At 56.1% G+C, this 12,256-nt stretch overlaps 1 protein-coding gene across 2 annotated transcripts; it reads right to left on the reverse strand.

The window, feature by feature from the left end:
* Positions 1-2,962: 2,962 nt before the first annotated feature.
* PELI3 (pellino E3 ubiquitin protein ligase family member 3) lies at positions 2,963-12,050 on the reverse strand. Of its 2 annotated transcripts, XM_060607328.1 has the most exons (8): positions 11,875-12,050; positions 10,563-10,715; positions 9,960-10,031; positions 7,458-7,587; positions 6,720-6,821; positions 5,728-5,922; positions 5,220-5,408; positions 2,963-3,936 (listed from the first exon to the last, which is right to left on the reverse strand). In XM_060607328.1, exons 2-8 carry the CDS (start codon positions 10,712-10,714, stop codon positions 3,367-3,369), a joined length of 1,410 nt encoding a protein of 469 aa, XP_060463311.1. In that variant the 5' UTR covers position 10,715; positions 11,875-12,050; the 3' UTR covers positions 2,963-3,366. The 2 variants fall into 2 exon arrangements, with proteins under 2 accessions (XP_060463311.1, XP_060463312.1); XM_060607329.1 differs by lacking the exon at positions 9,960-10,031.
* Between the last annotated feature and the right edge of the window lie 206 nt (positions 12,051-12,256).

Consider the following 12,256-nt stretch of genomic DNA (forward strand, 5'->3'; position numbering starts at 1 on the left):
ACATCTCTGAGCCTTTGTTTCCTCGGCACAAAGGGGCGAGGGGCCTGGCAGTCTGTTGGTGCTTGGCCGATACCTCGATGGATCGGAAAGCTGCCTGTGACCCCAAAAGGCAGAGCTGGGCCTGAGACTTTTGCACGTCTGGGTAGACTCACAAGATATCCTGGGTGGAGCTTGGCATGTAGAAGTGCTGGCACCAGGCCTGGGCTGAGTGGGGAGCACTGTGAAGGTCCTGGGTCAGTGTGGGAGGAGCCAGGCCATCTGAGGTCGAATCCAGCCTCCACTGCCTACTGGCTGTGTGGACTTGGGTGGGACACTCTGCCTCTTGGAGTCTTTGGCTCCCTCAGCCAGAAAACCGGGCTGGGCTAACACTTGTCTCCACTCCAGGGAGCCAAGTGATGAGTGGACAGTCTGCCCCCTAGTGTTGTGCCCAGAGGAACTGGGGAAAGGGAATACCTGAAATCCACATCCTCTCCTCGCCATACCTTTGCCACACCTGTGTCTAGGCCCACGGCAGCATCTGCCCAGCATTGACACCAGTTTCTCATTTACGAAAGTGCCCGAGGCCCTGCTTGACACAACAGTGCTACTTACTGTTGGCTCTGATGATGATTATCATTACAAGGAGCTCAGTAAATTGATCTATGTCCTTAGGAAAGTCACCCTCTTCTTCCCTGTGCTTCAGTTTTGTCTTTAAAATGGGTACACTTCCTTGATTTGAGTGAATTTGAAATGTGCACCAGTAAAGGAGGTAGTGTTCTCCAGCCACCAGTGGGCAGCTCAGGCTAGCAAAAGATTCCAGCCCTCCTGGGACCCTTAACCAAACTGTGTTTTTACGATCACAGTTCATTTGAACACACGAGGTCCTGTGTTAGCAGCTTGACATGGAGGATATTCCATTCTTGCAAAAACCCTGGTAGGATATCATTTTACCCATTGCAGGAGATGGGGAAACTGAGGCTAATAGGTTTATTGACTTCCCTAAGGCCACCCAGCCTATCCTCAGGTGTCCCCGAACAGGAGTCTAGCCTTCCTGACACCTTCCACCACACTGTCCCCTCCACTTGCCCCAACACACACACACACACACACACACACACACACACACACACACACACACACACAAATCATATGGAGCAGTCCACTCCCTGGAGTCATGACCATCCCCAGCCTTGGTTCTTCCCCATGGAAATGCAGGAGGGGTATGTAAGGAAGTAACATTAAGTACCTACTGTGTTACAGGTGCTCTCTATACAGTCACAACCATCTGGTGATGTAGTAACTGCTATTCCATTTAACAGGTGACTGAGGTACCAAGAGCTGGGAAGGGGCAGAGCTGGGCCAAATTCAGGGCTGTATTACCCCCCACCACTACCTCCGAGTTCTCCCTGGGATGGTTCCATGCTCTCTGCTTGTCTCTTCTCCCAGAGACTAAGGTTCCCTGCTGGAATGGGACTGGAACATTCCCCTGACTGGTTCCCAACAGGGTCAGAAGAAAGAACAACTGGGAAGAGCCGGATTCCTAGTGGTGTGTGTGTGTGTGTGTGTGTGTGTGTGTGTGTGTGTGTGTGTGTGTGTGTGTGTCGCAGTACTCCCACATCCACCTGAGCATCCCATCTGGGCTCCCCCACTGTGGCAGTGTGACGCACTGAATCTCATCACATCCCCTTTTCACCACCCACCGGTGCCCTCTGTCCTCTCGAGAGCCCTACATCTGATCTCTGTGGCCCCCACCAGCTGTGTGGCCCGGGGCAGATCCCTCCCCTTGGAATCTGTACTCCCTAAGGCTCTAACAGCTGTCTTCAACTGGGGATGATGCCCGGGTCAGGCCTGTACTTAGAGCCTCTTTTTCAGGTTTTTGGATCTCCAGAACTTCCACCTACCTGCCTCCCAAGGTTGCTGCCCCCAGGAATGGTCTGGAAGCAACCCCAGCAGCACACCGAGGCTGCCTTGGCTCTCAGGAAGAAGTGGCACTTAGGATGAGTGGGGGTCCAGTTCAGACTTGGTCTTCATGGCAACCGAGGGCCATCAGGCCCCAGCCCAACATCCACACCCCTCATTCCTCATCCCTCCAGACCTGGCTCTCTGTCACCAAGCATTTTTCCTGCCACACCTTTGCACATGCTGTTCCAGTTACCTGAGCTGCCCTCCCGACTTCTCCCACCCCCGTTCAAGGAAAGCAGCACAGTGTGATGGAGAGGAGGGCGGGCTAAGGCCAGGATTTGAATCTTTTCTAGCTGTATGACTTGGTGCATGTGCCTTAATCTCAGAATCTTAGAAATGGTAACACCTTCCTCCCTGGGTTGCTATGAGGATCAAATAGCAAAACCTCCTAGTTAATGCTCCATTAACAAAGTTATTATCAGCAGCAGCACAGCAAGGGGCATGGTGGGCACTTGGCAATACCAGCCCTTCTGTCAGCCAGCGCACTGTGAGAGTCCCCTCTCTTCCCCCTGCTCCTGACTGTCCACAAATGAGGTCCCAAAGCCTCCATCCGGCATCTTCCCCATCAGCACAGCCCCAACCTCTTGTTCCAGCCTCCTTTCTGCCCCCTGTTGCCACTGCCCCAGACACTCAACCGCTCGCTCAGTTCTCTGCTTCCTCCTACCTGAGCCTGTGCTCAGCCTCCCTCCTGCCCACAGCACACTCCCCTTCCTGTGGGGGGTTCCCACCCGACCCCCCCTCACCCTCCCGCCTTCTAGTGAGACCTGCTCCACAGCCTTTGGCCATTCTCTGATCCTGGCACACAGGAAACTGTGCTGTCATTCAGTAATTTGGTCTGTCGTCCACTAGACCGTGAATTCCACCGGGCAGGGAACCAAGTCTGATTGTCTCTGTCCCCAGAGCCCACTTGGCATAGTGGTCCAGCCCACAGTGGGTATCAGCAGATGCCAGTCCCAGCCTGCTGCCCACCCATCACTCACGCAGGGGCTGGCGGCACTGCACTCATGCTGGACACGCGGGATTTGCGAGGGCAGCTGAGCAGCAAGGTTTATAGAGGAACCCAGGGCAGCAGCAGGGTGAGTATATCTGGAGCTGGGTCGGCAGGCTCGGGGCACAGCCAGCCTAAGCTGGGGGTCAGGGGCCCACGGCCCCTTCACTCCCCCAGGGACACAGTGTAGGCGGCATGACGTAGGACACCCCAGGAAAGCCCGGGACAGAGCTGGTGCTGAGGGCCCCATCATTATGACTGGGGTAGGGGTTTGGGGGACCAGAGATAAGAGGGAGGAGCACAGCCCATCCAACACGTCCATCCGGTGTGGCTATGTGCCAGCAGGTACAGTCCCACATGCAGAGCTCCCTCTGGGCTGCAGAAGGTGGGGGACCTAGGTGGGCAGGTGGGCACGGCATCCAGGGCCCCGGGAGAGCCTAGTCCAGTGGCCCCTGGAAAATGAGGCGGACGCAGCCATGCTCGCCGGTGAGCCAGGCCCCACAAAAGGGGCAGGCAGCATGGAAAGCATGGGTGCCATGGGGCAGTGGTGTCTGGGCCCAGTAGCGGGCAGTCTTCTCAGAGCAGACATGGCCGCAGGGTGCAAAGGCATGGCTGGGTGGTCCAGGGTCCAGACAGAGGCCGGCCTCCTGGCCGAGCCATAGGGGGACATAGGGTCCCACGAGGCGACAGAGAGGACACTCGCGCTCCTGGGGGCCCCGCTCTCTCCTGCAGCCCCAGCCGTGGTAGCCGTGGACGTGGCCACAACGGACGTAGACCCAGGGCTGCTGCTTGTCGGGTGCTGTGCGGCCCCGGGCCGGACTGGGGAAGGCCAGGGTGCTGAGGCCCACGGGGCACTGGGGCCGTGCTGCGTTCGCCTCCTGCCGCTGGGCCTCCAGCTGCTTCAGCGTGGGTGCCCTCAGCAGCCCTGCTGGCGTGCGCCATAGCAGCGTGGCCCCACACAGGTCAATGAGGGAGCCGTCCTGCAGCACATTAGACTCGTTTTCCACCTGCCAGAGACAGCAGAAGGGCCTTACTGCTCAAGAGGCCCCCGAACTCCTGGCCATTGGGCAGCCGTCACCCCAGCCAAGCCACCTATCCATCCCACTGAACCTCCCTGGGGAGAACACCCTGGGCCAGTGGGGTGGGCTGGGGCAGAGGAGCCAGGAGGTCTGAGAACCCATGTGGGAGAGCAAGTCAGTGCTCCCAGGCATGCACTGTCCCTCACAGTGTGACATGGGCCTCGGTCACTTTATCTGTCAAATCAGGAGAGCTTGACCAAAACAAGGTTGTTCCCAGGGTCTCCCCTAAGGGCAGAAGTGGGAAACTCTTCTATCTGAGAAACACTGGGGGGCTTAGCCCAAGGCAGCTGTCCCAGTGGCTGTGGTTAAAAGCAATGATTCTAGAACTAGCGTGCCTGGGTGTGATTCCTGGCTTCGCTGTTTACTAACTTTGCATCCCTGGTCAAGTAACTCAACCTCTCTGTGTCTTAATTTCCTTATCCTCGAGATGGAGTCTGCGTCCCATTATCTCAAGTGGTTCCCAGGAATCAATCAACGTAAACATCTGGAACAGTGCCTGGAACACAGTAGGTACTCAACAAGTGTGTGCCAGTGAAATATTCACATGCACCGATTTTAAAGATAATGTTTCTCCAAATCTCCCCGTAGAATTGGTGCTCTGGAAAGAGAAGCCATGCTCTTCCCCGAGATTGTGCATCTGTTTGCCGGGTGTGCTCGAGCCCTGGAAGAGCTCGGAGAGGCCCGTTTAAGGAGCTTAGCCACGTGACCATGGGCAGGCCCCTGCCTCTCTCTAGGACTCTGTCCCAGCTCCTAATGTTAGTTCTCTGATCTGTGCCACGTGGAGCATTCACTGTCACCTCCGTGAGAACTACTCCAAGGGCCCTTTCCCGCTAGTAGAGGATAATAAAGCTAAATCCATCCGAACGTGAGAGACACGTTGCAAACTGCCAACACTTTCGGCTATAAACTGCTCACACATGGGCCAAGTGTCATCCTCGCAGGAGGCTGGGATGTTTTAAGCTGTCGGCATCCCTAAGGCCACTTTCTACCGCACGGTGCATTTATGTGTGCTCTATCTCGCCTCACCCCATAGACCTCCAGCAGTATGTGGGCTACATTTTGGAGCCACTGGTCTGGTCCTCTCTGTGGGGCAAGTGGGGCATGACCCCCAAATGGAACCTGTTGGAGCTCCCTTGTGTAGGAGGGCTGGAGATCAGGGGGAAGGGCCTGGGAAGGAGTCGGGGGCGGGGAGGAGGGAGCAGGCCACCTACCAGCTTCCCTCGCTGCTGTGCCGAGCGGCTGTCCCTCAGAGTGTACACATTCCCACAGACTGATATCTCCCTCCAGACACCCGGGGCCGAGTCCTCAGAGAAGCCGCCTGCTGGGTGCATCACCAGGACCCCATTGGTGGTTAAGCCGTCCATCAGGCCGTCGGGGGTCCGCCACTTGGCTGCCCGCTCCTGGGACCACATGTGGGATCAGATCATATCCCCGAGTGGCCCCCAGCAGGCCGCGATCCCGGGATGCTGCCCCAATACCCTCGCAGTCAGAGGGAGCCCAGAGAGGACTGGAATGGGCGCTGCATGGCCGGGGGCATCACCTGAAGTGCTGGAGTCTCACTGTGCTCATGTTTTAAGTGACATTGCCACTGCCAGCATAGGTCACGGTTATGACGACTGCCCACTGGTCCATCACCCCAGGACACTGACCCTCCCCACCCTACCCCTCTGCTCACTCTCAGATAAAGTGCCTGTCCCTGCCTAGGGGGGGCTCACTCACTCCAAGGAAGATGTTGCTGGAGGCATCAAAGCCAGCAGCATAGATGCGGGCAGTATAGGGCGGCCGGCGGTCACAGAGGATGCGGCAGGCATAGCGGGAGATGGTGCTCTGGGCAGAGGGGCCCTCGGCGGCCCCTCCTCCAGGCGATGTGTCCGTTACCACAAAGTCGATCATGTTCTCGGTGGAACGGCCGATCTGTGAGGAAGAGGAGGGCGAGCACAGGGATACTGTGCACGGCTCGATCCCACAGGCTTCCTACCCCAAGGTTCCGCCTGCGGGGTCACCAAACAACGAGGAGGGGGAGGTACCACCCCGACTCCCTAAGCACTCTGGGCTCTCAGCTGGGGTCTCCAAATCCAATGGCTAGGATCTGGGGTTTCTCTGTCTCCCCCACTCAATAAAAATGAGTTGTTGTTGTTTTTTAATTGACCAGTGAAAACGTGACACCCACGGTCTGGGAGTCCTCAAACATTAGCAGCACATAGTGAATTTTTTAAATTTACTAGATACCGTGCTAAGCCCTTCATCTGCCATATCTCAGCTAACCTTCCCAATAATTCCATGGGGTGGGTATACTGTGGGCCCCACTGTACAGATGAGGAAACAGAGGCCCAGAGAGTCTAAGCAACTCTTGCCCAAAGTTACCCAGCTAGTAAGTGATGGAGCTGGGATCTGACCCAGGTAGCATGACTGTCGCACCGCACTCTGAACTCTTAAGCTGTATGGCCTCCCGTGGTCTGGGAGTCTGGTCTTGAGTTTTAAATTTTGATACAGCCACTGATTTGCTGTGTGACTCCAGGAAGTCAAAGGCCTCATAGGACATCCTGCTTCCTCATCTGAAGAGTAGTTGATTACACTGAGTCCCCCCACGCCCCAAAACACCCTCACCACGGCCTTCAGTCCTCCAGGGTCACCCTGGGATGCCTGCAGTGCTGGATGTTGAAGCCCGGTGGCTCCGTGGCCAAGAGGCTTACAGAGGGGCCTGAGCATACCTGGAACATGTCTGTGTCACTGTCATGTGTGTATTCAACTATGACCGAGTGGCTCCGGGACAGTGTGTACGAGATGCTGTGCTGGCCACGGTTACTCAGTGCCTGGTGGGGAGAAAGGAGAAGTCACTTCCCAGGGCATGTGGCCAAGAGAAGTGTGAGCCTCTGAGCCACAAGCTGGAACCCAACGCCCACTGGCCAATCCCAAGGAAGGGGCAGTTCTACCCTCGCAGAGGATGTCCTGTGCAGCTGGCACTATACTCAGGCTTGCCTTATCTGATCCCTACAGCCACCCCAAGAGGGAGGCCTGGTTATTATTCCCATCTTATGGCTGAGGGAACCGCAGCTCAGGGAGGAGAAGAAACTGGCCAAAAGTCACACAGATGGAAACAGGAGAGCTTGTATCTTAACCCAAATCCTCTGAAGCCAAAGGCTTTCCTTTGCCATTGCTGTGCGACCGTCACATCCCTTCTCTGAGCCTTGGCTGCCTCTAAATGATGCTGATCGTTTCCATTCAATGGCTGGGATCTGGTCATCAAAGAAACATTCTGCAAACTGTAAAGTGCGGTACGCTGCAGGGGATCTCCTCTCGGCACCACTTCCCTGGTAGCCCCAGAAGACACAGAGGGCTCCCCTGCTCCAGCAGGCCTGTGGGCAGGCAGCACTGGGAAGGCTGAGGACCTGGGATCTGGGCAGGGAGCACAGGACTTTTGTCCAGGTCTACTGGGACAGGCTGCTTGCCTTGGAGACGAGCGGTGTGGAGATGTGGTGCATGACATCTGGCTTCACTCCGTTGGCATGGGGCCGGCGGCTCAGTGCCAGGCGGCTTCTCCGGCGGCCCTTGTCCCCACTTGCCAGACACCCATTGTAGCTGTGGATGTGGAGGGTTAAAAAGAAGGAATTGAAGGGAGAGAGAGAGAAAAAAAAAAAAAAGAAAGTGAGCCCCTGAGAGATTTGGAGGAACTGCTAACTTCTGGGCAGATTCTACGGTAACAAACAAACACTAGAAGCATCTGAAATTAGAAGACCCTCCCTACTATATGAAATCAGTGCCTTTGGGAAGTAGGGTGAGGAGCAGAGTAGCTACAAAAGACTTTGCATTCAATTAACCAGTGCTTCCTGGATGCCTGAGCCATGTGTGGCCGGATGCTGGGCGGTGGGGTGGCATCGGGGGCACACCACAGGTCAGTTCTGTGTCCTCAGTGGCAGGGAAGCGGGGGTCCTGAGCTTTTCAAGGAACCTGAGTACCAACTGTGCCATAGGCCCAGAGGCAGCAGAAGGGAATTCTGGCCTCAGATCAGGTTTCTAGAAGAGGAAGCTGGGCTTTGGAGAACTAGAAAGGATTCACCTCTATAGCAAACTGTCACTTGTTACACCACAAGTATGACTGGAAATCAGAATGAAAGAAAAAACAGAGGGGTACCTGGGTGGCTCAGTTGGTTAAGCATCTGACTCTTGGTTTCAGCTCAGGTCATGATCTCACTGTTCATGAGTTCGAGCCCTGTGTTGGGCTCTGTGCTGACAGTGCAGAGCCTGCTTGGGATTCTCTCTCTCTCTCTCTCTCTCTCTCTCTCTTTCTTTCTCCTTTTCTCTCTGCCCCTCCCCTGCTCATGCTCTCTGTATATATCTCTCAAAATAAATAAACCAACTTTAAGAAAAGAAGGAAGGAAGGAAGGAAGGAAGGAAGAAAGGAAGAAAGAAAGAAGGAAAGAAAGAAAGAAAAGACAGACCCACAATGCCACCACCTCCATATATCCATAACATGTCAAATTTCTACCTTCCTTCCAGCTCTTATCCAGAGGGGGTGATTGTGGAAGGCAAAGATGGGGTGAGTCACAGCCTTGGTCACTGCCATGTACTGGAGCCTCCCGTGTTCCCGGTGCTTCACGTTATTAATTACCTAATGGAATCTGTGCAATGTCCTGCCAGGCAAGTACCTTTCTTCCCATTTTACAAATGAGAAAGATTGAGGCTCAGGGAGGTAAAATGACCTGCCTGAGGTCCCAGGCTAGTAAGGAAAAAAGTCAGAGATTTGAACTTGGGTCGTCTGACTCTGGCCTTTCTTGCAGAGGCCCTTTCCGAGGGAAAGCTCACCCCAAGCAAAGGTCATGAGACTGGCAGGGTTTGGTGAGATCAGGGAGTGGCGATTTGGGTGATAAACTGCAGTAGAGGAAGATGAAGCTGCTGGAAGGGCCCTGAACACCAAGCTTAAGAGCCTGGACTTTTTTCTGGAAGACTAGGGAGCCATGGAAGGATTTAGAGCAGGCAGTCCCAGGATGAAGAGCTGCCAAATACAGATAAGGCCCACTTAAATCAGGGTCTTCTCATAAGCTCGTTAAAATACAGATTTCCTGGCTCTACCCATGGAGATTCTGATTTTGTAGGTTTCGGACAGGCCTGTCAATGAGTATTTTCAACATGCTCTCCGAGTGGCTCTATAAACAGTGTGGGGCTTCACTGCTCTACAGAGAACAAACAGCTGTCAAGAGGGCCTATACCCTTAGGTCTGCACTCTCCCCCCATCAGTGGCCTCACCCTCAACTGGAAAGCCTGCCCTTCCTTTGGGACACCAAGCAGCTGCTCCTATCATGCAAACATCCCTGAGAGGGGGATCACTTTTGCCCTTGTAAAATCTTCCCACCTATGGGGTGTGGGCCAGTTCAGGACATGGGCTTGAGGCTCAGGTGGGCCTGGCTTAAATTCTGGCTCTTCCACTTATCACATGACCTCTGTAAAACGGTGCTAATTAATCAGGACCTACCTCACAGGTCACAGGTTCATTGCGAGAACTAAATGACATAAAGCATTTAAAAAACGTCCGGCACAGAGTGTGACAGATCTACAGCAAGCCCTTGATAAACGTTAACTATGATTATTAGGGGAAAAGCACATGGCATGTACATGTATAACAGCCCCTATTATTTCTAAGTAATCATAATGACGGCATAGCTTCTCAAATATTTTCTTCGGGGCAGATGGCAGAGAGAGAGGCCAAAAGGTGTGGATGGAGGAGGAAGAAGAGGGATCTGTGCCTGGGGTGGAGTTAAGCGGGTGGTGCAGGGATCCCGGTCAGGCAGAGACCAGGAAGGGATGAAGTTTACCCACGGACCACCAACTCACATGGCTTCCTCTCTCCTGGCCTCGGTTCTCATCTGTAGCATGAGGGTCAGCTGTGGCTTAGTGAATGTGCACTAGACCTGGAGTAAGAAAGCCCTGGGTCCGAATCCCAGCCCTGCCACTTACCAGCTGTGTGCCCTTGGACCAGTCACTTCCCCTCTCTGAGCCTCGGTTTCCTCACCTCCTTCCTCACAGCATCTTTGTGAAGATTGAAATGAAATAATGTCCATGAAAGGGCTTGGCACAAGCCTGCCTCCCAGAACACTTGATACGTGCCAGGCACTGTTCTACGTGCTTTACAGAAATCACCTCATTCATTCCTCCAAAAACCCTCTGAAGTATTATCATCATCCCTATTTGGAAGGTGGGAAAATGGAGGCACAGGGAAGTTAAGCTACTTGCAGAGGCAGGATTTGAACCAAGTATTTTTGCTGGAGAACCAAAGTGCTTCACCCCAGACTACATATACTAGGTGCTTTATGAAAGGCAGATGGTGCTACTTTATTTCTGATCAGAAACTGAGGTGGGCAGTCGGAGTTTTCTCAGTAATTTATTAAAAATGGGAAGATAAAATAACAGGAATTGAGGTGGGTTTGGTCAACTCTCTCAGTTGGGGAGGTGAGGAGGGACAAACAGCAGAAGGTCATATGTGGGGAGAGCTGGGGCCCTTGATCTGGTTGCCCTGGGGGATGCCTGGTGCCCTGCCCCACCTGGGCCAGGGTCGCTCACCCCAGGACGATGAGTTCGCCATACTTGATGGGCTCCTCGCCTGGCTGCGCATCTTCACCAGGAGAAGAGAGGACACAAGAGCCCTGGCTCCCTGGGTGCCCGAGGTCTGAGGTTCGGGGAGACCCCACTTCAGGGTTTCCTTCTAGCACCATTCTGGGCAGAGTGGGAGAGGAGAAAAAGAATTTTGCAACCTCTCATCCCAACCCCCTCAATGCCAGCTCAGGCCTGCTGCCAGGACCACCTAGGCAAAGGCCAGAGTGACCTTTCGCCACCTCTGTTGCTATGGCAACCACTCCACCTCTGTCTCCTTTAAACTGCCCCGGGGTTGCTGGGATACCAGGGCAGGGAAATGGGTGGGATGGAACCAAGAGGAAAGGGCCCCACAATCAGAGGGTCGGGATATCCGGTAGGGCCAGAGGGGTAGACCAACTTGGGGTGGCCAGAGGCTTCTTTTTGGCTAGGACCCCAGAGTCTGGGATGTGCTTGGAAGACAGACACCTCAAGAGTTAGAGGGCCCTCATTCCTCATCTTAGACTCAGTTCCTGGGTTTGACTCTTGGCTCCGGGGCCTCAGAGTAACCCTTCCGTTGGGCTCTTGGAATCTATCTATCTTAATCATTTAGTCCCTTGCAGGTCTAGGCCTCTGTCTGTCTTTTTCCTCAATGACTCTCTGTCCTCCCGGGGCTGTCCTTTTCGCCCGTCTCTCTTCCCACCCTCCTCCTCATGTCATCCTGTCTGGCCACCTTCTCCTCCCCATCCATCTGCCTCAGTCTCCCCATCTTGGCTTCGCCGGGCGGGCGGGCCTCCGGACCCCTCCCGGGTGCGCGCCCCCTCCCTCCCTCAGGTGTCTGTCTGCAGTCCCAGGGCCGCCCGGGTCTCTGGAGGCCTGTGGGGGCGGCGCTCCCCCCTCCGGCTGGGGCTGCAGCAGAGCCAGTCTCCGCAGGAAGCCTGTTTGGAAAACATCCCCGCGCAGGAGGGACTGCGCCGGGGCAGGCCCGCGCCCCGAGCCCCGAGCCCCGCGCCCCGCGCCGGGGGCAGGCACAATGACGGCCCAGCGCATACGCAGATACACACCCGGCGGCCCCTCGCCACAAACACGCGCGCGCACGCACACAGTCCCGCACACCCCGAGCCCCGCGGGCAGTGCCCGGACGGGCGCAGAGCCCACTCGGGACCCGCGAGCGCGCAAACAACCCCCTGCGCCAGCCCTCGGACCCACTCCCCCTGCCACCCTCAGACACGCAAACACGCCCCCCGCGCCCGCCGGGGCCCGCCCGGCGCAGCCCCCGCCCCCTCCGCCCCGGCGGTCTCACCTGGCCGCGCTCCCGGCCCCACTCGGCGCCGCTCCCTCCGCGCCTCGCCCCTGCTCGGCCCCGGGGCCGCTGCGGTGGGATGGGCCCGGCCCGCGGCGGCTCCGCGCTGCCTCGTCACGGGGACACCCGGGGCCGGGGGAGGGGGCGAGCGCGAAGCGCCACACTCCGCCCCTTGTCCCGATGCCCCGCCCCCTTAAAGCCCCGCCCCACCCGAAACTCCGCCTCTTGCGGCGAAGCTTAGCCCCAGTCAACAGAGCTCCGCCCCTTCGTGGGAGACCACGCCCCTCCATAGCCCCGCCCCCAGGCCCTGGGAAGCTCCGCCCACGCTCCGTCTCAGGAACTCCCTAGCGCATCTTCACTGGTTCGGGGACTCCCCGGTATC

Source organism: Panthera onca, chromosome D1, assembly GCF_046562875.1.
Source record: "Panthera onca isolate mPanOnc1 chromosome D1, mPanOnc1 haplotype 2, whole genome shotgun sequence".
Lineage (NCBI taxonomy): Eukaryota > Metazoa > Chordata > Mammalia > Carnivora > Felidae > Panthera > Panthera onca.

Coding starts and splice junctions, on each gene's coding strand:
- PELI3 (XM_060607328.1), bottom strand. CDS start 10,714: ATGGTGCTAGAAGGAAACCCTGAAGTGGGGTCTCCCCGAACCTCAGAC. Junction 7,588..9,959: donor GGTCCAAGGGCACACAGCTG/GTAAGTGGCAGG, acceptor CCACATCCACAG/CTACAATGGGTGTCTGGCAA. Junction 5,409..5,727: donor CCAGCAACATCTTCCTTGGA/GTGAGTGAGCCC, acceptor ATGTGGTCCCAG/GAGCGGGCAGCCAAGTGGCG.